This window comes from Anarhichas minor, unplaced genomic scaffold (genome assembly GCF_050575085.1).
Source record: "Anarhichas minor isolate MPS153535 unplaced genomic scaffold, ASM5057508v1 ptg000004l, whole genome shotgun sequence".
In the NCBI taxonomy this organism is placed as follows: Eukaryota; Metazoa; Chordata; class Actinopteri; order Perciformes; family Anarhichadidae; genus Anarhichas; species Anarhichas minor.
In genome coordinates, this window is record NW_027466450.1 from 6,119,760 (window position 1) to 6,145,360 (window position 25,601).

Genomic DNA, 25,601 nt, shown 5'->3' on the forward strand with positions numbered 1-25,601 from the left:
ATTTTTTAGATAATTGTATTAAAGCGTGTTTTCTCACAAAAACAGCACAAAAACTCAAGTTTTTTTGTGCTGTTCCCTTGGTAACAAGCAAACCCTTGCCCTTTCAGTCTACTGGCATTCGTGTGGATCGTACCACTTTCCTGTCGTAGGGGGGATGATAGGGGATAATAAGTTATAGAATGGTCTACTTTAGCCAAAAGATGACTACGTTAAACTTAACCTAATACATTTACATTGTAATTTTACATTTTGTTTGATGTCGTCCATTTTAAACGGTGTATATTTAATTATCGATAACCTGAATGCCTCTCAGCTCACCCCCGGGAAACACCGTCATCACATTACACTGACGAACGTACAGTAAGCTGTCAAAAGCTTGTTGCTTAGCTTAAATCTGTGCAGTGCTACAGTAAAGTAAAGAAGAAACGAGGTCGAAATAACAAGCTGCGATTCTATGAACAGAGCAACACGTTAATTGGGTGGTTGAACAGACATTCCGGGAGCAGTTGACATCTTGTTTTCGTTAATGTTAACTGTCCGAGCTGGTGCGTGATTGCTGTTTCCTTCTGGGAAAGCGGTTCATCCGTGATGATGAGGTAAGCAGGTGCACTCCTCGGCTAACAGTGCGGCTAACGTAAGCTAATAAACGTCAATGCTAATGTTAACGTTCTTTATACCATTTAGCCCCGTGACAGCAGTGTCTTTAGCTTGCTAGCTAAGTGTTTGTGGTTAGCTAGCTAATGTAGCCGAGGATGAGAATGCATATCAGAGTTAACATGCAGTACACGACGTTTGCCGACGATGATGCCATATAACGTTGACGTTAGTTGACATGTCATTGGAGAGTTATTGTATTTTCCGCTGTCTGTTAATTGAGAGACATAACGTTATCTGTACAGTGTATACAGTAACGTGGTATGGGCGGGGCATCCATTATCAGACAACCGAAATTCACGTTTCCCCTTCCAAATCAAATGTGGACAACAATCCTACACAAATGATTTAAAGTTTCTCACGGCTTTAAATACAATTCCAATCGCACAAAATGCGTTTAAGTGTGCATATACCCGCCTAAAAGTGGACTGAATATGGCAGCATGTGTCAGAAATACACATTAGAAGTTGCCTCATGTTCAAAAATTAAAGAAAAATCACCAAGAAAAATACAATTTAAACAACACAAAGTCAGCTGCGCAACAGGAGGTTAATCTCTGCCAAATTTAGTAAAAACACATTAGCTTGTCATCTTGGGATTTGTCATTCTGGATTTCACAAGTGAATTAATTATGTATGCATCTTTATGTATGCATGAAGATGCTCCACAAAAGTGTGATATGAAATACAGTATTATTACCATATTTTGTATGGTGGGTATGTTATATTGCATGAGAAATGACATTTAACATGTGTTATATTGCATAATTTAGAAGTGAAATGATAGTACAACAGTAAATATAATGATGGAGAACTTTCTTCAGTAAAAAAAACAACAGCACGTGGATATACTCTGATATCAATATTGAAGTTGAAAACTTGTCTTATTAGGGAGTGGTACAAAATTGAATAGAAACATACTGAGACCGTTTTGTGGAGCTATGATTAACCGGCAAGTAATACAAAATGGAGCTTTTGACATAGGCGTATATTACATACATTTTATTAATTTACTTGCAGGGCACTGTGTAAAGGACATACAGTACATTGATGTGCTACATGCTCTGTGCGTAGTCTCATTTAGGCAAAAGGTTTGTATAGTGCTAGTAGGTATATCATTTATTGCGCCTATACTATAATTGTTCAACTCACTCTCTTCCTAACTCATTACATTTGATTCAATAAAGGGTCAACTGCCAGCAGTGCCTTGCTCCAAGCTGTGAACAAACAGTGCATCGGCTCCTGGCTTTCTATTGGCCGACTTCTGACTGGGAGGGTCTTCCCGGAGGGTTGGCACCCAGACAGGAAGGGGGGGTGGCTCGAAATGTTTCAGCCAGAGTTGGACAGGCAAATTTTTACTGTTGTGAAGAGGAAATCTTTGGTCACTGAATCTGTGGAACAGAGAGGGGGTTGAAAGCTGTTATTACGGTCACTATACAAACGAGTTAGCTGCTCAAAAGTTGGATACCTAACCTAAATCCTCGGTCCGGGAAAGAAGTTCTTCAGTGCTCCATGAAGTGAGGGAGGTAGGTTTTCTTGCTCTGTTTCCTGACTTGCGCCCAAAGGAATTTGCTGCAGTATGCTGTGGGATAGCATGCAGTAAAGCTGAGCGGCTGCTATAGCAGACGATCCGGGTAAACGACAGTAGGTTTTTATTTTCAATATGTGCCTTTGGATTCTTTGTACATGTGTAGACCGTGATACTTGCTCCCAGTGGAGAAACCTCTCAACTCTTTTAAGTATTTATTCTGCTCACGAATTAACCACCTTTTTCTGCCTGCTCAGCAACTTCCTGTGTGCTTTACCAGCCAGTGTGCTGGTCCGACTGTCCCGTTCTGGTGTGTGTTCAAGCTTTACCTCGCTTGTCCTTCTATTCTCTATGTGCTTTGGTGGGCAAAGAGTCAGCATATCTGATGGTAGCAATTTAGCACCAAGCACTCATGTCTTCCTATAGTAATAGCAAACAGGGAGTGACACCTGAATCTATATGTGTAACATTCATGTTATGGCCCTGTGGATTGGAGCTTAGAACATGTTTACATTCTGTGCTGTTATTGATTTATTGATTACCATGACACCAGCTAGCTACACATCCCTGATTAGCACAAGAACTGTGGCATTGTGTTTCTAATATGGTTAACATTGTTGATTGTTATTGAAGAGGCCTGGCTGGAGCTACCATTAGCAACATTAGGCTGGAGAACGTCACGGTGTTCATCGTGAGATGTTTGTGCAGACAAAAACTAAACAAAAACTAGACTGGCTGAGCGAGATTAATGTGGATTCAAACACAAAGATCACAGGAGTACTACAATAAGTACTGTAGAGAAGTATTGTCCAAGTTACCAAGAAGGAAACAGCCTTTTGAAGTTGTTGGGCAGACTTTTGATGCAGTGCTATTGTCAGTCTGTACGCAGCCATAGCTTCCACGACGCTGACTGCTCCTCAGTCTGGTAGTTTGTTCAACACATTTTAATACTGCCCGCTGTGTTCTCAAAGCTCTGGCTCCTCTTAAACGTATTCCGCTCGTATCGTTTTGTTACTCCCAGTTCGCCGTCGGTGTTGTCAGGTCTTGTCCATTATTATCATTTTTCCTTCATCTGCCAATTATTTTCTTGAGTAATTGTTTAATCCACAAAATGTCCATCACAATATCCCAAACTCCAAGAGGACCAACAAGACTCTGTTAACGGTGATATAACAGAGACAAAAGCAGCACATGCTCCCATCTGAGGAACCGGAACCAGAGAATGACTTCTGTTTAGGAAATGACTTCAACTATTTGGCTCTTGGGAGTCTGACATAGCTAAATATAACTTGACTAATTACAAAAAGACCACATTTGTTATTGCGTGACCTAATCTGCTTTTTGCTGTACACTGCTGTAGAAGTCTCTCGCGAATAGAAGAAAGCCCATGAGATGTTATGAGTGTTTACGGTAGCTCTAAACGCGCCAACTTGTAGACTATTTGCACCATAATTGTAATTCATTTGTTTGGATACAAATTCTGTAACATACACGCTTTTTGTTTTTCAGATCACCAACAAAAGGTGCCTTCGAGAACACATCCTGGACTTGAAGTTGGTCCGTCTGCATTGATTGACTCCAGCGCGACTCTGAGCAACAACAAGCCCCTAAAAACGCTGAAATAGAGCCACAGATACTAATGACCTGAGAATGTATGACTAAAATGACAAGTACTCATTAAATTCCCCCCTCACTTGTCTGATATTTATGGCCACCATCATTTGTGGAGTATACTCTTGAATGTTTCAGGAGAAACAACAACACGTCTCCGGTGTTTCCTGTTTCCTTTTGATGGGCGATCTGTCAGTGATTGGCGAGCCATCTGATCATTGTGCTCCAGCTGATGGAGGACTCGCCAGCCTGTTTTAAAAGAGGACTCTGCACATAAAGCCAACCCTACAGCTTTTTTTTGGTGTATGAGGCCCAATAGATTCACTTAAAACATTTTTAATTTATGATTATAACCTTCGGTCATGGCGTTGAACCTTTCTTCAGTACGAGACACAAAATGGCTAACTCTGGAAGTGTGTCGACAGTTCCAGCGAGGAAACTGTTCACGCAGTGATGAGGAATGCAAATTTGCTCATCCACCGAAGAGCTGCCAAGTTGACAATGGGAGAGTTGTTGCCTGCTTTGACTCACTGAAGGTAAGAAATACTGCACTCCCTCATTTATACATGACTGTATACTTTGCAAATGTCTTATCTTATACCCCATGAAAGCTGTTACCTGTGTCCCTGAGTGAATGATTTCTCTATTGTATTATTGCAAATCAAAACTTCATTTTTTGAAATGAATCAAAGTGCTCTTTGGGTGCAGGTTCCATCTAGAAACAGTTAAACCTGTCGGTCTACCAAACCTACAGTGATAAAAACAGGACATGGGTCAGGGTGTTTGTTTCATCATATTCAAAGAGACACTTTTCCCCAAAAAAACTAGAGTAAGATACCAGTCAGATGTTGGACTACAGACAATTTATTCTCCTGTTTGCTCGGTTGCCTTGAATGAGACCAAGGCCGCCTTAATCCAGCCTCACATATTCACTATCATCACACAATGCAGCTTTGCTCCCAGGATTATACTCCTGTTGAGTCATCGTCTTATCTCCTCACTGGAGGCACTTTATACACAGCCTGTCTGGCCTTCTCTGTGCTCCATTGGTCGGGCCTGAACCGAAGGTTTTACCACAAATTAGCTACTTTATTCCATCTAAAAACAACATTTATTGATTTGACCTCAATGTGGCTCTCAAAATGTTTGGATCAAAATATTAAGATTAACTTGTGGACTTAATGTTTGTGCACTTTTGCAAATAAACAATAGAACAATTCTACACAATAGAGATGTGGAATCCCTACTGTCTGTTGCGAGGTTGGAAATAAGAGGTCAACGCACAGTTATTGCAGTCATGTGATGACGTTACATGAATCTTTATGTCTTTATGAATAGGCTTTTGTCTGTTCCCAACATTGCTACTGGTATAATGTCAACTGGTGCTAACTTAGTAGCTGTTGCTCACCCTCAGCCTTTACTTATTATTAAAAGACACGTAGAACTAGCTGCCCAAGTCGTGCTCACAAACCAATGTTGTTTGCTCTTACTTTGCAGTTTAGGCATTTTATTGGCTCCTAACAGAGTTAACCTTATTATACAGATTGTGCACATGCTTTGCTATTGTAACTAGTAGCGCATGACTTCCGTTAAAGCAGGTGGGAGTCCTGTTGATACACAAGCCTGAACTGTTTCCAGAGGCGAGCGCTCACGACTCTCAGACTTCTACTGAGCATACCCGTTCATCACGTACGGGAAAGACAAAGAGTCGTCAATGGAGCTCCCTCGTGTAATACTCAAGGCATACTTTCATTTCATGCTAACAAGCAACCGTAAACTAAAACGTTATACAACAATAAAACATTAAAGGGGGGGGGGGTGAATACTTTCTCTCGGCGCTGCCTTTTCTCAGCTATATCCAGACTAATGAAACGATGTGGACAGTTCAACCTACATGGATATCCACGGAAAGTAATTAGTATAAATCTCTCGGGAGAAATGCAAATTATTTGAAATTAGTTAACTAGATTTGAATATAAGGGGCAGGGGGAAGCTAACCTCTCATTAGGCTAATGCAGATGCTTGATTGACAGGAATGATATTGGTAGGCTCATTTTAAAGTCTAAAATGAGATAGTAATACTTGAACTTAATAACCAGACTGTTGATGCAAATCACCATTGCATTCCCATTGGACCATCATGCTCCTTACAGCCCTGTCTGAACATCTGTAATAGTTCATGATGGGAAACAACAAGATAATTTAGAGGAATGCTACGAAGTGTTCTTCATGCCTTTTCTATTCTCCCTGAATACAGGGCCGATGCTCAAGAGAAAACTGCAAGTATCTTCACCCACCTTCACACTTAAAAACCCAGTTGGAGATAAACGGGCGCAACAACCTCATCCAGCAAAAGACAGCGGCAGCTGTGCTCGCCCAACAGATGCAGCTCATGATCCCGGGACCCAGCCTGCAGTCCGTGGTAAGGTCCTCACAGTCTTTAGGGAGGAACGTCTTCTTGTGTTATGGTGCTCGTCTGCCTTGTAATATGTCACGTTTTCCCTCATAGCCGACATTTCATGTTGCACAGGGACTGGGTACAAACACTGGTCTTGGCTATGGTTCATACATGACACCTATGAGCCACGGAATGAGCCTCATCCCAACAGACAACCTCTCCAGCAGCCAAGTTCTGCTTTCTGGTAGCCCTACTGTCACAGTCCAGAGCTCCTCCTCCTCCTCCTCCTCTTCTTCTTCTTCTCCCTCACAGAAGCTGCAGCGTACAGACAAACTAGAGGTACTCATGCACCACAAGGAAAAAAACAAACAATCATTAGTAGTTCTGTGGGTTGACATAATCTGGCTACATGCCGAAATGCGGCATTCACGCTCACCGTTTGTTCTAATCGCTCCTCTCAGGTGTGCCGTGAGTTTCAGCGTGGAAACTGTGCAAGAGGGGAGACAGATTGCCGCTTTGCTCACCCCAGTGACAGCCCGATGATCGACACCACCGATAACACCGTCACCGTTTGCATGGACTACATCAAGAGCCGCTGCTCCAGGGAGAAGTGCAAGTATTTCCACCCGCCTGCGCACTTGCAGGCCAAGATCAAATCCAGTCAACAGCAAGGCAATCACGCAGCCGTGGCAGCCCAGGCCGCAGCTGCAGGCATGGTAAGACTGAGCCTTATTCACTTTGCACACAAAAAACACACCTGATTTTTGCCAATAATAATGGAGGTTTTTGGTGTAATTGTGTTTGCCATGACATCACTGAATGTGGAGCACTACTATTATTTCTAATGTAGGTAATGTAGTGGCAGAGTAAGCCCTTAACAGTCACCTGATGTTTAGTCATAAATGGGAACGCTGCACTTTCTCTTCTGATAATTCGGAGCATAGATTACAAAGATTAAATTTATGGTTGTTGTTGTCAAGTTATTGTAGTAAAAGGCCTGTCAATCAAAATCAGAGCTTTACATATATTTTTATATTTCAGTTAACTGAGACATGGCTTGTTAAACAGTGTTAAAACAGTGAACAATGTGCTATATAAGTATGAATCATCGTAATGGCACAAAAGTCATCTGTTCTATATTATCGACCAACTCGACAGTTTCCCCTTCGTTTAGTTTCAGTTTTATCTTAAAATACAAAACGATAATTCATGTTCAGGTCTCTCACCGGCCATGTGGCTTCAGTAAAATGTGCTTCCCTGCCCTCCATAGACCATCTACGTCACATTCCAGTAATATCATCCTTTATGGTTACTTACGTTTACACTATATTGTTGTTGCATGAAATTTAGATGGCATTTTAAACTCAGAGAGGCAATTATATTGTACAGCACAAGTAGAGAAGGCGACACAAACCTTAGTGTGACAGATGGAGCTCCGCATTCCGTGTGTTATGACATCGCTTTGTTGCCTTTGGCTATTACTCATAAAACCAAATCATTTCTCATTTAACAATCCAAACGTTCAGTGCTTGATGTGCATTACATCTTTATCCCTTTCCTGAAAAATCTGTGTATGTATTCAGAAGTATATAGTGTGTATATCGCAGTGATTGCATCATGTAAGTGGTAGTGTTTTGATTACGATTAAACTCAATCATACTATATACAGTATAAGTATACAAGACGGTGCCCTGTCATTGTGAATGTGTGTTACCGAAGCTATTGAGTAACTGTACATGTTGAGCTACTAATGAAGGAGTCTGTAGTTAGTGTGTTCCTTTGAATTGGTTATTTTGGTTACTGTGCATGAATATTGTGTTTTATGTTGTAAACTACATTCAGATTATTTTGTTTTTGTTTTCCCCTTCTCACCTATCCACAATGCTGTCCCCCATGACGCACCTCTGCTTGCTGTTACCTGTATGTTAAACGCTTGAATCCCATTGGCCCACTGCCATCATGTGCTCGCTGCCTGCTATTAAAAGACTCAGTCGACTGCCAAAGCAATGAAGCGATCCCTCGAGGCAACTGTAGACCTGGTATTTTCACCTTTTGCTTTGGTTGTAGCATTTAATTGTACTGTAATAACTTTTCATTTTTGTCATTGTGATTTTAAAGCTTCTTCAAGTCTCATATAGTCTTTGTGTACACAGTCATCATCAGTAGCTTTAAATGCTTAATTTGATAGATTGTTTAAAATCTTTTTGGTTATTCCATTCATATTTGTATCCTAAAACATGCCTGATTTTTCCGCTATGTGATAACAATCATCTTTATTGTGTAGTTGTGTTTGCCGTTTTGTTTCTCCATATATATATATTTTTTTATAGATGAATACTAAATATTAAGTCAAATGTAGATGAAGAGAGGGAAGAGGAAGTGTTGGTGTGTCATGTCTTGTCTCTTGTTTCCTCGCAGGCCTATCCCTACAGCGTACCGCTACCAAAGAGACCAGCGTTTGAGAAGAGCAGCTGGGCCAGCTCTCTGCTCAGCCCCAGCTTTTTGCACTACCAACAGGCTCTGGTCAACTCACAGCTGCAGCAGCAGCCCACATTTTACCCGACAGGTGAGCTTCTTCCTTTTTATATTCGATGCACTGCTCACAAATATCATTCACACTTTCCTTGTGACTTGCCTGAAGAAATAAGATGTAGTGTTTTACTTAATTTAATCTGCATATCTTTTAAATCGGTCACTCTGGGTGTTAAATGTGTGCGCTAACCTCACCAAATATGTATTCATGTGGTCTCATTGATATGTGTCGATCACGCTAAATTGTATTCTCTCTTCCACACAGGTTCTCTCTTCTGCATGGGTCCCGGTAACAGCATTGGTAGGTCCTCTCCTTATTTATTAAATATGTCTCATTATTATCAATGTAGAATATGTGTGACGCTTTCATAGTAATCTGAAGTGTTCGTTGTTACAGTGTAGGAAAGCAGGAACAGCATTAAAACCACTTTTAATATCATCAGAGAGAATGATTAGTTTTTTTTCTGTAAATGTGAATATATATATATATGTGTGTGTGTTTTTGTTTTATAATCAATTCTTGTGGTATATTATTTCTTGTAATATCAATAATCCTTTCTCAAACATCCCTTCAGGTAGTCTAACGGTACTATAAAATAATAGCAATATAATAATTTAAGCCATTTGGTTTGTTGAGATACCTCGCACCATGGATCAGGAAATGATCAGCATCCCTTAGATTCCTCTGAAATGTTTCACATTATTAAAACATGTCTGATGGCTTTAGTGTAGATTCTAACGTCTCATTATGGACAGATGTTATCTCTTATCAGCTCCCCTCTTACGTTCTCCCCCGCTGTCTCGCTGCGCTGTGCGATCACACCTGCTGGTTTAACCCGACGATGGCTTGCCGCCGCTGCCGCTGCTGATGATGTCATGTTGTATTTGCCTGGCAAGGAAACACATTGCTATGGTTACCATAATGCTCCACCTCCCTTTTCATTGCTTTCATGGTTCCCTTCCTGAAAAAGTCCCCATGATGTACAGTGCCTCGCCTGCTGCTGTCTCTGCAGCAACTTCTCACGCCACAAGTGTGCCCTACGCAGCCACCGCGTCAGCACCAGCCAATCAGGTTTGCTCCTTCTTTCCTCTTCTTCTACAGATCCTTGAGCTCCGAATAAAGTGCTTCATCTTTACATCCAGAGTTCATCAATAGAGCGTTTCCTTGCTTGCATTGCTTGTCGTTCAGCTTCACCTACCTGTAGAGCACCAGTAGACTGCCTCTCACCCCTTCCCCCGATGACAGACAGTCCTCACAGTATTTACGTCTTCCATCTGAAAATAATTTGCATTTATTCTTTATTGCACGTGTTTTGCTTTGCTCCATCTCAGCACCTGTTTAATTACTTAATATGCAGTTCAGAAGGTTCTCTGAATACTTGAACACAATATTAGCTTTGGTACTTGTCATGCTGGTTATTTAATTAGTCAATATTTGTATTAATTGTACTATTATCATCTGTCGTATACTGTCCTGATTAGGGTTTGATTTTTATGAATCAAACTGTAATGAGACATCTTTCAGGACTGGAGATGTTCAGTTTGTATGATCTGTGTCATATTTGACTTTAAGATTTGTGATTTGTATTATTTATATTTTGTTAGCTTCCGCTGCAAATGTGACTTTAACTTGCAGTAGAGTTATCCAACGTTATATATTGCTGCTTGTTTTTAAGCAGAATTCTGGGAAAAAGTGTATAAAATGCGTTATACACGTATGCAATATTTCCAGTTTAGGGGGTTAAAGTCTTTGTTTCATTTCATTTTTATCAATTGTATTCCCATCACAATGATGATGCTTGATGAGCACTTTAGTCATGTAACAAAAAACACATGTGGTAAGTGTATTTCCATTGTATGTCACCACTAAGTGTTCTGTATTCTGCTCCTGGAACAGATCATCCTCAAGTAACCACCAGAAACAGAAGTCTGTGCCGTGTCGCTGCCGTTAAAGACGCCAAACAACTGCTCTGTAAATATTCTGTCAATGCCACACACAACCTGCAACTAGCTGCATGCCGATAACGCCACCGATGAAAAACGTTACTTTGATCTCTCATAATAAATTTACATAGCTCAATTACTAGGATTATACTGTGTTATAAGAGTGTCACAGAAGATCATTGTATGCACGCACCTTTGCACCCGCATTAACATGCATCCTCAGTAACGTGCTTAATATCCGGGTTTCTATTTCCTACACTAATTCTGACACGCTCAGAAGTGCATTTAGCCTCTTAATTAGTTTGCATATAAGAGCCTCATTCATTAAAGCTACCTTTTCTGGACAAATCCAACCAGGAAACACATGGAAATTAAACAAAAACAGGCAGTATAGACACAGTAATAACTCCTTAATATGATAAGATAATATAATATGATATGGAAACAAACAGACAATAATAATTTTGTAAATATTACAAGAGGAAAAGATGAGCAGGACAGATCTAATCTACAAAGCATACATGTTAAAACCAGGTGAAAAGGAGTCCTATATGAGAGATTGTTTAAATTGTACCTTATTTTTCCTTTTGTTGAATGTGTAATGTAAACTTGTTTTTATTAATGATTGTGTATCTAGTGCCAGCTTTAATTATTTCAAACTAAATAGTTTCCTTTAGATTGTGGTTAGTCCATCCGTCTCGTTCACCCTGTCAGCCTCAGAGAACAGGATCAGTGCTCCACCTCCTGGTGTGCCTTTGCATTGCATATACAGTATTTAAATACTGTATCATCCATTTGCTGCAGATACTTTTCCTTTTAAGGCAGTAAAGCAACGATGATTCAAACATTTCGATTTTATCCTCTTTATTATAAAAAAAAGACAAACAAGCAAACTGTCCGACTTCAATTAGGCAACATTTGCGGCGTACGGACTGGCCTAACATTACCACCGGTCTCACATTTCTCTGTGAAACCGGCTCCTGAAGCGGAACATCTTTTTTTGGGAAGATCCTCCGCAGCCAATCGAAGTTACCCTTAAACGAAACGGGTGTTAAATTACCACCGTTTATATTCAAACTAGAGTTCCTGTAATCGTATAAGGGGAGGAGTTGTGTAACTGTTAGTCTTAATGTTACAATCAGTTGTCAGTACTGTAATATTTGAATGTTATAAGTGCCTGAAGAATTGTACAGATGAGGATATCCGTGCATATTTAAAAAGGCTTTGTGTGAAAAAAATCACTTCATTAAATCCACTCTTACTTAAGTCACAGTTAAGACAGAAAGCTTTGTCAGCGCATTAGTCGATTTAACTTTCACCGACGCTCACGTTTGTATGTGTGTGCTATGTATGAGAGTTAACATCCAGCTTCATTTCATCCACTTTTAAGAAGATAAGTGCTTCATGCACGGCTAAATACTTTATGTAGTAAAGTAGAATTTAAGGAGGTTAAGTTAAGTTTGTTCGGTACCACATTATGCAATGGCCCTGCTTTGTTTGAAACTGACAGCAGACAGACTGGGTATTGTGTCTGGTTAGGAGAAAAACAAAAAGATGTAAATCACTCGTATATGTTGCTTTCTCTTCTACACACAGTTTTAGTTCCCTGTTCTGTCTTTTTAAAGAAAACGGTGTGTGTGTGTGTACACTTTTGTGTGATTAATCCACCAAGACATGTTTCATTTGTTCACTTTTCTTTTTTTTCCCTTCATACATGATTAGTTGGAATATAAGGAGTATACTTGCATATGTTAATAGTTCAACATTAGAAAAAGAACACTTTTAAAAATGTAATCTCTTCTATTTTATGATGAATGTAATTTATTAAAGCGACGTTAGCTCTGCTGGAGGTTCCTCAAAGGGCCTCCATCTGTTGTGTTAGCCTACGATAAGCCGTCTTGTGTCCGGGGATCGAACGTCGGAGCGCGGAGAAGCTCGAGACGTTTCGTCCCTGTCACCGCCTTGTCACCTGAGAGGGACAACAGCCTTTTGTCCGAGCAAGGCCATAGAATTGCTTTTTAATGTACAAAAAGGCCACATTTTACGGAAAAGTAACTTTCATAATAGTGTAATAATAGTTTGTCATCTAATTGTGTTGTTGAGGCGATCTGAAGTTGCAGTGATTAAAAACGATGTTTGTAAGGGATTGAGATGATTTTTCCTCCTCACAGAAACACATTAGATTGTACTGTCGGATACGTTTAATGCCATGGTGAAACACTGTAAGTGATCCAGTGCATGAGAATATATTTTGAAATGTTGAGTTTTGTGTTTTATATGGGCACCACTGCATGTTAACATCTTGCAGCAGACATATAATCCACCCACGAGAGAGTCTGATCAGATGATCTGGAGTTTAAGGTTCACAGCAGCTGTTTGAACCTTCATTCTCTTTTCAAAGTTTAGGTTTATTATTAGATCGATGAGATGTTTTCCCTTATTTATTTTACCTGCGAATAAAAGGTGTAGAGCCAAATGTTTGTTTCACCTTTTTGGCAAATAAGCTTGAATGTCGTGGATACACCTGCACATGGAAGTTGTTTGAGATTTGGATCAGAAAGATGTGGACAGTATAAGAATGTTTGGTCGGACTGACTTAAGCACTTTGTCAACGGTCGGACTGAGAGGACATGCTTTTTGTGAACTTTGCCTTATCTTTAATCTACTCCTGAATTTGTATTTGTTTAGTAATTATTAGTTCCATATTGTCTAATAAGTCAAATACATTTAACTGATCTTTTTCTGTGACATTATTGCTAGACAAGTTTTGAGTTTGAGGCCAAAATGACAGTTTGTAAAATAAACTCCCAAAACTATCCTGATAGGACCGGCTACAGTGCTCGTTAGATTACATCACACCACGAAATATGCCGGTCCTGAATATAAACTGTCCCTTCTTCTTCTTCTTCTTCTTTTCTTTTGTTTTTTTAAACTTACTTGGGGAAAATTATTTTATTTGTGTATAATTAAACATTTCATGTTGATAGTTCTGCTCCTGTAAATTCCAAATTGTGTAATATCTAATATTGCAAATAAATAAATGTCAATTAAATGCTGTGCTTTGAGCTCTGTTTGATTTTGCACATATTTATGTCATTATAAGACTAAAACTAAAGCCTGTATGTTGTTGTTGTTTTTTAAACCTGTTCCATAATTTAGTTTTATAAATGATTTCTTTCAGGTAGTGAGTCTGAGAGTTGTCTTGTAAGAGAGTCTCAGGCAGCTTTGTTTGTACAGCACATTGGGTAATAAGGCAAAGTGCTGTACACGGGCAAAGAAATGCATTTAAATTATATTCTCAAAGGAATAGGAAATAAAAAACTGAATAAAATCAACTATGATACAATTTTATTTAAAAACAAAATGTAATAAAATACATAAAATTATATTGAATAGAACATATGTATATAGACCATAAATACAGTTGCATTTAATGATTTTCCAGACCACAAATAGGTGTAATGTCTTGGTAATGCAGCCTGCACTGGTACAGATCAATAAATAGGCTCATAAATAATTCAATATCTTTGTTGACATCTTTTTCGTCATTCTCAAATTTGAGACAGCAGCAGTGTTACCATAGCAACAGCATCCGGTGCATTTTCCTCCTCCTCCTGGATACACATCCTCGAGCCGCCCCTGTGATTGGACGAGCTCTCCGTGGATGTCACTGGGGCAATGATGGGAATTTTAACACATGAACGGAAATGCAACCTCCGAATGTGACTGGCTGACCGCGTGCAGCTCCCGTTCAAGGCACGAGTGGGGTTTAGAGACAGCGGAGCCCGGCTGTTGGACCGCGCGCACATCCGTCTGAAGGGAGGGAGGGTCCGTAATAAGTTTCCTTTTTTCTACCTCGGTACGGAAGCCGAGCGGGGACCAGTTGGTTACGCAGCGGCCGTGGGGTCTCCACACCCGAGAGTATGGCGGCTGGGATTGCACCGGAGAGCGAGGGAGAAGCGGAGACACACCAGAGATGCTGAAAAAGAAACAAAGAGACGCAAGTTCTTTAATTAAGTGTGGAAATACTTTTTAGTCGGTGCTGTTTTCCCGAGGCGGCGTCCGGGCTTGCAAAAATTGCGCCTGCACTTCATTCTCGAGACTAAGCCAGCGTTTTTTCCCAGTGTCCTCGATGGAGCAAGTTTGTTTTTTTCTGATGCATAGAGAGGGGTGAGTTAAGCAGATGAAAACCCGCACGCTCCACATCATCGGGCGATATTTCCTTCCTGCCCGTGCACATTTTGGGACAGTTGCAGCCTTCGGGTGCCCGTATAGCTGTCGGTGTCTGGCCTGCATGGGTTGAATTTCTACAATGAAATCCATCTTGGGGCACCGAGTCTTTGTGCTCTGCCTTAGCTGAGCAGCGGCGAGCAGGACCGTGTTATTGACAACCCGCTCGAAATGGGACGCGAATTGTCAATGTGATTCGTGGCGTGGACGGCTCGAGTTCATTTCAATGACGCGCGGAGATTTGATACCTTAGTTACGACTTGATTTAATCCACGATGCGCGAGTATAAAGTGGTGGTCCTGGGCAGCGGTGGGGTCGGGAAATCCGCCCTCACCGTGCAGTTTGTTACCGGGACTTTCATTGAGAAGTACGACCCCACTATAGAGGATTTCTACCGCAAGGAGATCGAGGTGGACTCCTCGCCCTCGGTGCTGGAGATCCTGGACACCGCCGGTACCGAGCAGTTCGCCTCCATGCGGGACCTCTACATCAAAAACGGGCAAGGATTCATACTGGTCTACAGCCTCGTCAACCAGCAGAGCTTCCAGGACATAAAGCCGATGAGGGATCAAATCATAAGAGTGAAAAGGTGGGTGAAATAATGCGCAGGTAAATGTCCAGATTTGTCCAGAAGTGTTGGGTATTATTCTCCCCCCCCCCACACACACACACACACACACACACACACACACACACACACACAGACAGTGCTGGCCTTTATCAGGCCCTGTAGTTTGAGGGTGGGCCTAGGCCTGGTCTGAGAACTGAGCTTGAATGGAGATGCTGAGCATCTTCAGGGCACACCACACAACCACCACAACAAGCCTGTTCTATTTTGGTGTGCCAGGTCTCACCCACACTGCTTGTAGGTCAGCGAATGTCCTTGCACTGCACACCCAGCAGCTCGAAGAAAAAAAAAAAACAAGCATTTGTGATCTCTAAGAGAAGCCTCATGTCCTCGGTGCTTTCCTGCAAACTTTGTAATGTTTCTAGACAGTTACATCTGGGCAACAGAGCGCTGATCCCCCCCCCCCCCCCCTCATTCCGTCAGCACTATGTGAAGAGCAGCCATGTCTTCCAGTCCATCACACGCTGCTAGACGCCGCCTGTGATCCTCCAAGCTGCTGCCCACTGTGCCGGATGCTGCAACCCTAGTGAAACACCCAGCCAGGGATACCCAGGATTCAGTGCACCAGAGGAAGCCCCGCTCACAACGCACACTATCGCGCGGAGGAGATGAAGCCATGTTTTTAATTAACAAGTTGCACAAGCATTTTAAGGAAGAGCGGCACAATTGAAAGCATAACATTGTCTGATGTCTGAGCGCTGTTAACACAGATGATCCAGATATGAGGTCACCGGATTGAGAGAGGAGGTTAGCTGAGGCTGTACATGTTGTAACGTCATTGTTTGTTTTTTTTTACTCCGGGCCATTACACTGTGCAGACACACTGCACCTTTGCTGTACATTCACCTGGTGACATGGCCTGATGTTAATAACCCATTGAGAGCGTAAATAGACGGTGTCATAGATGCCTCTGCCGGTTAAATCATTGGTGGCAGCATGCGCTGTGTTGTGACTGAGTGGGTTCATCTGTCATCGCAGGTGTCACTGGATGTGTTCCAGTCAATGTAGGCACTCCGGCAGGCTCCACAGAGACGGGGGGCTGTTCTAATGATGGAGCATATTTTAAGCAGTGCAGCTTAAAGCTCATACTGTTTACTGATACAGCTAATTACTTAACGCTTAGCACAAGGACAGTGCAGTCATTACAGGCTTTAGTGTCTCTATTGGGATGGTTTATTGTCCATTCTGTAACCTAGAAATCAAATTTGCTCATTGTAAAAATGTATGTTTTTATGTTTGTTTCCGTTAGTCTTTGTCACCAATTTGGATTTATCCTTTTTTCAAGTGCTCTTTGCATCTTACAAACAATCCTATAAATCTGTGGCTCCAGATGAAAGAATGAGGTCAACATGTTTCCCCCATACGAGTTGAGAATGAGGAGAGAGGTATGTTCAGTCTGCGCCGCGTGTGTGTGTGTGTGTTTAATATGAGTGTGTGTTTGTCTTTATATGTAAATGTGTACATGTGTGCTGATGCAGCCAGGCTGGTGTGTGATTTCACACTAACTGGGTCTCTAATGTCACAGCGCAATTTATTTTCTGAAGCGAAAACATCACACTTCACATGCTCCTCCTCAGCGGTTCATTTCAGAGTCCTGTGCTTCAGGTAAAACTTCAGATTGTGTTTGAAGATGTGGAGTTAAACATGTCAGGTCATGAGTAGTCTTTAGTTCATATTCTATATGACAGAGTTCTGAATACAAGTATGCATATTTCTTTGTTTATTCACATAGATCCTCTTTGTTTGTTATAAAGAAGAGATGAATCAAATAATTTCCTTCTAGCTATGCAAAGACAACTCATTTCATGTAAAGATTAGGTTACAGATCAGAAAGGGTTTGCTTTACTCAGCTGGGTGTTACAGATGAGGTCTGAACAAACTAAAGCTGTTTGTTTGAAGCCTTTTCAAAACTACACATAAAATATTTGCTTCTGTCTGTTGACGGCAGTTATTTAAGGCGACTTCACACTCGCTGCAAGGATACAAACAAAGACTGCGTTTCCTTTTTCAGTTGATATGATCTCATCTCAGTGAAATTGGCCGCACACTGTAAAGCAACCAAAGATCCATACAAAAGCCACATGCTGTATTTATGTCTAAAACTCATTTCACCACCAATAATCACCAGTGTCATTCATGGTTTCTCTTGTTGCCGAAGCAAATAATTACATCAAATTAATCACATGATCACATCATTATCTTGTGATTATATTTAGCACATTAAAGGTAAATTATTGGAAACACATTGCTCAACACATGTGACCTTCTGTTTAGATGCAAGCCAAGTTGTAGCCGTATAGCACCAGTAATGTAGTGATCTGTGATCAGATATTGGCTGATTATAATCATAATGATCTGTCATAACATTATCATTGTACTGCACTTTAAATACAAAGTTTCTATGGCTGTCTACATTTATGTATTTTTCTGAAGACTTTTGTTTATTAAATGCAGAAAAGGGTCTCATAATTACTAGTTCTTTAACTGAAATACATGCACTCACATATTTGCAGCAGTACATAAACATGTTGAATGATTCCCTCTTTACAGTGTTGTTTTCTTATCCAGACATTTTAAGTTTTAGATAACAGCTTTAATAGTTTGCTATAAAATACCTGCTTATTGCTCTCTTAAAACCACAGCTGAAATGCAACATGTTCTGTGGACTGGTTGAAGGGCATTGTGGGAAATGTAGAGAATCAGTACATGCAGTAAGAGAGGACCAGATGGGACGAGACATCAAACAATAGAGACATGAAAAGGTGCACTGTTGACAACATCACAGGCCGTTGAGAGAAAATCATGACATCAGAAAAAGGGAATTTTTGAGCTAATATGTTGATTTATTGATTAGCTAATCTACAGAAAAATAATCAGCAACTATTTTGATAATCAATTAATCGTTTTGGTAATTTATCATGCAAGATTAGAGAAGACACATGACTATTTTCTGGTTCCAGCTTTTCAAACGGGAGGATTGTCTGCTTCTCTTTGTCACCGTAAACTGAGACCAAGCAGAGGAATCGATAATGAAAATATGAATTAGTTGCAGCCATAGAGTCTTTCCTTTGACATTAAGGGAGGGATGGTTGACATGTAGCCAGTATAGAATTTGGACCCCAGCGTCAGCAGTAACAGGTGTCTCTGTATGCAGTTGGTGAACTATTGAAATTTAATTTTGTAATGCTAACCTCAGCCGTCAGTGCTCCTGAGTATCACACTGGCTCTCTGGCCTGCCTCCTCGCTGCCAAAACACCGGTGACCTGTCGCGAGCGTATCGGTGTTCGCTCACGTCAGAGGGGCCGCTGTGCGTCGCTCTCTCTGAACCCTGTCGGTGTCCATCAGTGCCTGCAGTCAGTGGCTTCAGCACAGAGGCCATGGGTGCACGTCATTACACTGAGGCCTGTGTTCGCTGGGGACCTCATCACTCCCGACTCCAGCTGCAGTATATACACTAGGTATATATGGGGGATTGGTGAGTTAACGGTTAATTTAAACAGAGGTGACATGAGGGTGAAGAAGAAAGAGGTGAAATAGGCTACTGCCTGTAATAAACTACTGCATGTGTGCCTTCAACGTTGTACCAAAACTGTGGAGTTATCATTCCCAGGCTTGTTCATGTGCCAACTGGTTGAAAGGATCAAGATCAATAAAAGGAGCAGCAGCAGTGTCCCAGCTCTCCCAGAAGGATCCTCTTTCATCTGTCTATTGTGAAAACTGGGCAAAAGAACTGAGCTAAAGTTCACTGATTGTTAAACGGTTGACTTGTCTTTCAAAAGTACGTGTTCATGGCTGTACACCGTGGTGGTTTTCAAATATCCAACAAGTTGTTGCTGCTCTGTTTTGGGAGTCACCGCCCCTTTAAGAGAGGGTGGCACCAGTTTAAAAGAGAAAATTATAGAGAAATGGAAAGAAGCCCACATCAACTATCAGCAATTCTAAAAGCAATTTACGGTCGGTAACCACTTTTTTTGCAATTGCTCTGCTAGGTTTTGAGTGAAGAGGGTTAAGCTGGTAATTCCAGTAGTCTGTGGTGAATTGAGCAGCACAAATAAACAGCTGGGAAGTCAGTCATGTTTATCATCCAGCCGCACAAAAACTGAGCCATCCCCGGTAAACAAAAAGATAAAGAATATTAACATCTCTTTCTGCCCGTATAGCGGCCTCAGAGGCTCCATTGAAGGACACGAACAGCCGGACCAGCAGCGAGGCTGACAGGTTCTCCTGCACACTGACTAAATGTGTCACTCAAGGCACCCGTCCTCTCACAAAGTCACAGGGAGCCGTGATATGAGATAAGACGTGATAACCGGTTGTGCCTGAGCGTTTGAATACATGTTTTTGCAGTACGAATAATGACAGCTGCTGGGCATTAAGCTTTTTAGTAACAATTGCAAGAGACAAATAATTGTCTCATGATTTTAGAGCCCTTTCTAAAATGTTACTATCGAGGCAATCGGGAAGATGACGTGTCAATTTGCACACTGCTCACGGTACATGTATGCTTGTGTGCAGTGTTTCACACTGTACCTTGTACACGAGTCTCACTGATGCTACAAACTCAACACGAAGCTTCTCACAAAGGGTAAGGATGATATCACACTGTGCACTGCACTCAAACAGTGTTTGCTACTTAGTGACAAAATGCCATTGAACTATTCTTATAGAAGAAAAACTGAAGTAGACTTACAAGCTGTTGACATGGATGATCACAGGAAAAACAACAAGCAATTATGAAAACAGCCTGGCAACAAGCTGTCTAGAAATACATGGTTTATAGCTTTATTGTTGTTAAGTCATACAGTGAGTGCATAATTAAAAATCCTCTTAAAGTTCCCTGCAAATATAAATTTTTCCAATCTCCTGATTGCCACCCTTTTGAAACATTGGCTTTGCAGATATTGCACGTAGCCGTAGAACTTGTTGGCATAGAAAGCCTGAAATACCTCCAAAAAGCTGACATGCTTGTTTTTAGCTCCCTCAGCTATGCGACCTGCCGGCACGCTGCTGAAGCATGACGTAGTACGCGCATGTTTAATCAGACGTAAATATAGAAATTAATTGAATAGATTAGACCACTGTGTCACCAATACCCGATCCAGCTACTGGAGTCAGTATCGGCCCGATATCAGACATTAACAAACAAACTGACAATAAACATACATTCCTGTACTGTATATCAGTCGTATGTGATTTTAAACGTGGAGATCTTCCTACATTGGGCTGATGGTGTCGACACTGGAATGATACCCTCAGTGAAATGTATAATTATCAGACTTCTGAATGAGTCTCTGAACTATTCAAAGCGTATTCCTCTTTATGGAAAAACAATCAGAACAAATTTCCTATGCAGCGGCACTTTGCATTTCAGATTGTAGGTCACGTACTTTGTACAGTAATAGGAGGAATTTGTCTCAGACGACATAATTACCGCAGGGAGATAGCAGTGTGCCGTATTATTGCTTCAGATCCACGGATGAGAGCCATGTGCAGTCTGTCAAAACTCTCCTCGTTTATCTTCCCTGCTTTGTCTTGGCCAGCGTCTCCATCATCTGCGAATAGCATTAGATCTTTTGAAGGAAAGGGGAAGCTTGTAATTTGTTTTCACAACCTTGGGAGGAAATAGAGTTCATGTAGTATCCCATAAATTGTCTTTTTGAAAATCCAAAACATTTCATGCAGAATTCACGTGCTTGCCGTGGCGTGTTTACCAAAGATTTTCCAGATATCTATTCTCGATGAAATGTGCCAGAAGAGAGGAGCTCAGTGCTGCTCTCTGACTCAGCTGACGTCTCTCTTTACTAACGAACTAACTAAACTGAAGAGCCTCCTACAAAAGGGCCGCTGGGAGGAGGCCCAGCACGCAGCCTGTTTCCTGGCGGTGCTGGCCAGAGTCAAATCCAGAGACTGTTGATGCCGCTGGGCTTCGCTCGTCCGTCAGCGAATCCCATGTGAGAGGATGCATCATGCATTATAGATAAAGTGTGTCTGGGAAAGCTCCAATTGGGTGTCTGCAGTCAGACAGCTGCAGCGTGGGGGCGCCGCCCGTCAAGCTCGCGAGCTGAAGAGCTATAACCCGTGACACGTTGTTTGTGTCACGGCACGAACACAAGCGGGTTATTCATTTGTCATTTTGAGGCTCATGTCTGAACCATGTAAACCGCTCTGTGTGTGTTCTGTGTTACGGACCAGCCTTTGGCCGACACCCTTTATGTTGAGGCCCTGGGAGCCTCGGGGATCCGTGGCAGCCGCTGTCTCACACCTCCCGGGGACTGCCAGTTTCCTCCTCTGTTATTATGACTATATATAGACCCTCTCCTTTGGGACCAGATGTCTTTGTGCTGCACTTGAGTTATGATGAGGCTGAAATGAGCTACATAGCATGCATATGGCTGACCAAATCAAGTCCTCCATTATGGTTATACTTCTTCCTTTTTTTTAGAAAGACACTGCAAACTTGAGTGTTTGATGTCACCTTATTAGACTGACTTGATTTGGATTCCTCCTGCTGTAAGTTTCTTTGATTTTAAGACGTCATGATGTATAAGACTTAGCCTCCATAAGAGATTTACAGCAAGATATTTGAGCCAAAACCACAGCCTGGGGCAGAACAGGGACCCAAATGGCACCAGTAGCCCAACTTACCACTGAGACCCCTGTGACTTCTAAAATATCGGATACAGCTACCCACAACTATGTTTCGGGTTTGTTACTGACGGTGGGAACGGGTATTTCAGGTTCAAGGCCTGATCTGCCTCTACCACCACCGAGACGTGGTCCGAAATAGTTCTGAAGGAAAAATAATGGCCTTGGTTTGGTTTTTCATCGACACCAGGAATGCAGTGAATGAGACCTGTGCACCGCGCTGCATGTTAAAGTCGGGAAGCACAAGCTGTAGTTTTTCATTCAAGTTGCCTTCGGGGCTCGTAGAACACGATCACGGTCTCGGTCACGCAGCGAGCCCACCTCTAAGATTGTCACTTCAGCCCTAGTAGTTTCCTCTCGGCTGCTGAGCCGATCCCGGGAACAGAATACTGGATAGTTGAGATTAAAGTTCACTCTGGATGAAGTATTTATGAGTAGATCAAAGTCGGCTCCGTGTTCTCTGAAAGTTTAAGCTTATTTAATGCTGAAACCTGCAGTCCCCTGGCCCCTGAGAATTGCTCCGGCTGCAGTCTCCCCAATCGCCCCAGCATTAGTCAATTCCTTGTATACCTGTTACCATAGCAAGCAAGGATGAGGATGGGGTTTTATTTTTCTATAAATAATTTAGAAGCTTGTGTATTTCATAGAGCGAGGGCAGCTTTTGAAAACCCTGATGATGTTGGGGGGGGGGGGGGGGGTTGGATGCACAACTCCCAGATCAGATTTGACGATGTTGTTCCGCGTCGTGAACAGAGACATTTAAAGTCAAACGACGGGTCCGACAGATGGAAAGCGCCTCACACACCGATAAGGATGAAAGAAATAACAACCTGTTGTCTACCAAAGGATGTGGTTGTGCATGATCTGCTGTGTGATGTTTCTGATCTTTATATTTTCTCTTATCTGATGTGTACTGAGGCCCGCCATGTTCCTCAATATCAAAACAGATTATATCGGTGAAACTGTCACAGCCGGTCCTTCTAGTGCAGTAGCCTGATTGGCTGAAGTGACGATCTCCTCTCGCTTGTCCCACTATGTAGTCCGGCTCCACAGCGACATTTTGTGCTCCAGCAATATGGCAGCGAGTTCAGAGCTCAAAGGATTATGGCCACTTCCTACCCTCAGGAGTCAGAGCTCTATACTACCCGTTTCTGTCCTCTACTGGGTCAGGCTTTAGACATGGTGGGCGCCATGGAGGTTCTTTATGTGAAAACCTTCCTCCCACAGTCGAAGTCCATTTGTACACCAAAGTAGTAACACAAAAAAGGTGTATTTTAGGTTCAGTCTGGAGGATTATGCTTCTGCATGCCTGGGCCTGTTGTTTAGTCCTCATACATCAGTCATTCACTCCTCTCTCACATGCTCACTCACATTTTCCTTGCTGTCATTGTTTGGGGCTGTCAATCATGATATCAGCTGTTTAGATCAGCTGGTCTCTTCTATCCAATAGCACAGCGACACAATTACATCGTTAGCCTATCATCTCGCTGCCGTCTCCTTTTAAATATGGTTGTCTCTCTACCTTCAGTACGTTCATGTTGCTGTTACCGCCCCTCCACCCCTCAACCTCCATCCAGATTCATCAGCTTCATCAACTCATGAGTCTATCAGCCTCATCCTTCACCACCACCAGTGTCTGGACTCCACAGGGGGGATTTATCTTGCAGCTGCTCAGGGCAGACGTTCCTCAATCACACATCTCCCTGTAGAGTCCAAGCGCCTGTCAAGACTTTATCATCACATATCATCTGTTTATAATAAACGATTATTTTTTTCTTCATCTGACTTATCTCTCCTGGTTGAACTAAACAGATGACTGTCTAAAAATATCTTTATCATATTATTTTCAAGCCTTTTCCTCTTTTGAGTTATTTTTAAAGATTGTGTCTGAAACAAAACATCTGGATTCTTTCAATGAAACACTCGTGTTTAAATTGAGTTTCAGGAGGTGGATTTCATTTCCTCATGCATTAAAAAATTGTAAGTTTATGCTGCAAAAGATAGTTTTAACTGCATGTTAAAAACAAAGTACTCTTACAATAAGGATGGCCCAGATGAAAAAGAGCGATAAGAGCCAGACAGAAAACACAAATGAGTCCCTGAGCGTGTGCCAGGGTCCCTCGAAGTAATCTAAAATACACTTAGTAGTATTGTCAGTAGTAGTGCGATGTGATAGCGATGGAAGTTTTCTACAGATGCATCATTTTCTGTCTCTGTTGTGATGATTAAGTGCCTCAGAGCTAAGGTCAAGGCATTATTGGAAGCATCTGTCCAACAGTCAGTATTTATGACTGTCAATCAAATCACCACTTTTACTTTGCAGCCACTAAAACATAAACAGAAAATATATGTCAATGTTTATTCAGTTATATTCGAACTTGGAAGCAATCAATCACAGAGACGACGCTAACCTTGAAATGAACGGTGCTGCATAAACAACAGAGAGAAAGGTGCAGATGTGTGTGTTTGTATGAGCATACTGTATGAGTACTTATACTTGTGTGCCTGATAGAGTAAAGAAGGGATAATTGTCCCACTATTAATTCATATTGTCTTTATCAAACAGTCTTACATGCATGGCATGAATGTCCAGAGACTCAGTCAGGATGCTTTCCTGCTCTGTGTGAAATGCAGCTTACCTCCCATGAAAATGAATGAATGAGGCTTAAGTCATCCAGTGTTTCCATTTAATGGAGTTAAGGTAGTTACGGTTCTAATCAGTGGTGCAAATGAAAGCTTTTTTGAGCATTAGGCATGTGCTAACACCACGTTCTGAAAGCCTAATTGCCGTACAGTTCCTCAGCATCAGTTATGGCTGTATCTGTGTCTGACACCCCGATGTGGCTCTGTGTCTGTCCTCAGGTACGAGAAGGTTCCCGTGATCCTGGTGGGGAACAAGGTGGACCTGGAAAGCGAGAGGGAGGTGTCGTCCAGCGAAGGCCAGGCCCTGGCTGAGGAGTGGGGCTGCCCGTTCATGGAGACCTCGGCCAAGAGCAAAACCATGGTAGACGAACTGTTCGCCGAGATCGTTCGGCAGATGGACTATGCCGCCCAGCCGGACAAGGATGACCCTTGCTGCTCCTCTTGCAATATACAATAGCCCCGGGGGGCCTCCAGGACCGGGCCAGGCCAAAAGTATACTTAGAGGAAGCTACACCAACCCGCAGCAGAGAGACACACATACTTAGACACACACACACATGCACATGCCAATTAGGCGGAAGAAAAATTCATGGTTGAACGCAATGGATTTTAACTCCACGGAGCATAAAATCAGCAGTGACATGATCATTAATAAAGAGATGTGAGTGATGATGAACAGGGAATGCCAGGAATTTGCCGCGGGAGACGTTGACAAACGACGAAAAGGAACATGCCCTCGCCTTATGTTACTCTCTTCTGTCTTTATCCCTTTGAGTTGAGGGGGGGAGA

The 25,601-nt window shown here is 41.9% G+C and overlaps 2 protein-coding genes across 8 annotated transcripts; both read left to right on the forward strand.

The window, feature by feature from the left end:
* The first annotated feature begins 611 nt into the window (after window positions 1-611).
* On the forward strand, window positions 612-13,718 carry LOC142967685 (muscleblind-like protein 2a). 5 transcript variants are annotated; one of them, XM_076107165.1, is made up of 10 exons: window positions 616-2,179; window positions 3,691-4,328; window positions 6,050-6,214; window positions 6,302-6,529; window positions 6,652-6,906; window positions 8,176-8,229; window positions 8,609-8,756; window positions 8,988-9,023; window positions 9,694-9,794; window positions 10,620-13,718. In XM_076107165.1, exons 2-10 carry the CDS (start codon window positions 4,155-4,157, stop codon window positions 10,632-10,634), a joined length of 1,176 nt encoding a protein of 391 aa, XP_075963280.1. In that variant the 5' UTR covers window positions 616-2,179; window positions 3,691-4,154; the 3' UTR covers window positions 10,635-13,718. The 5 variants fall into 5 exon arrangements, with proteins under 5 accessions (XP_075963289.1, XP_075963271.1, XP_075963280.1 ...); XM_076107174.1 differs by lacking the exon at window positions 9,694-9,794 and having other exon boundaries at window positions 612-2,179; window positions 6,323-6,529; XM_076107156.1 differs by lacking the exon at window positions 9,694-9,794 and having other exon boundaries at window positions 615-2,179.
* A 1,453-nt stretch (window positions 13,719-15,171) lies between these two features.
* Window positions 15,172-25,384, forward strand: rap2aa (RAP2A, member of RAS oncogene family a). 3 transcript variants are annotated; one of them, XM_076103470.1, is made up of 3 exons: window positions 15,172-15,306; window positions 15,358-15,485; window positions 25,032-25,384. In XM_076103470.1, exons 1-3 carry the CDS (start codon window positions 15,172-15,174, stop codon window positions 25,267-25,269), a joined length of 501 nt encoding a protein of 166 aa, XP_075959585.1. In that variant the 3' UTR covers window positions 25,270-25,384. The 3 variants fall into 3 exon arrangements, with proteins under 3 accessions (XP_075959585.1, XP_075959593.1, XP_075959577.1); XM_076103478.1 differs by having other exon boundaries at window positions 15,172-15,231; XM_076103462.1 differs by having other exon boundaries at window positions 15,172-15,485.
* The last annotated feature ends 217 nt before the right edge of the window (window positions 25,385-25,601 follow it).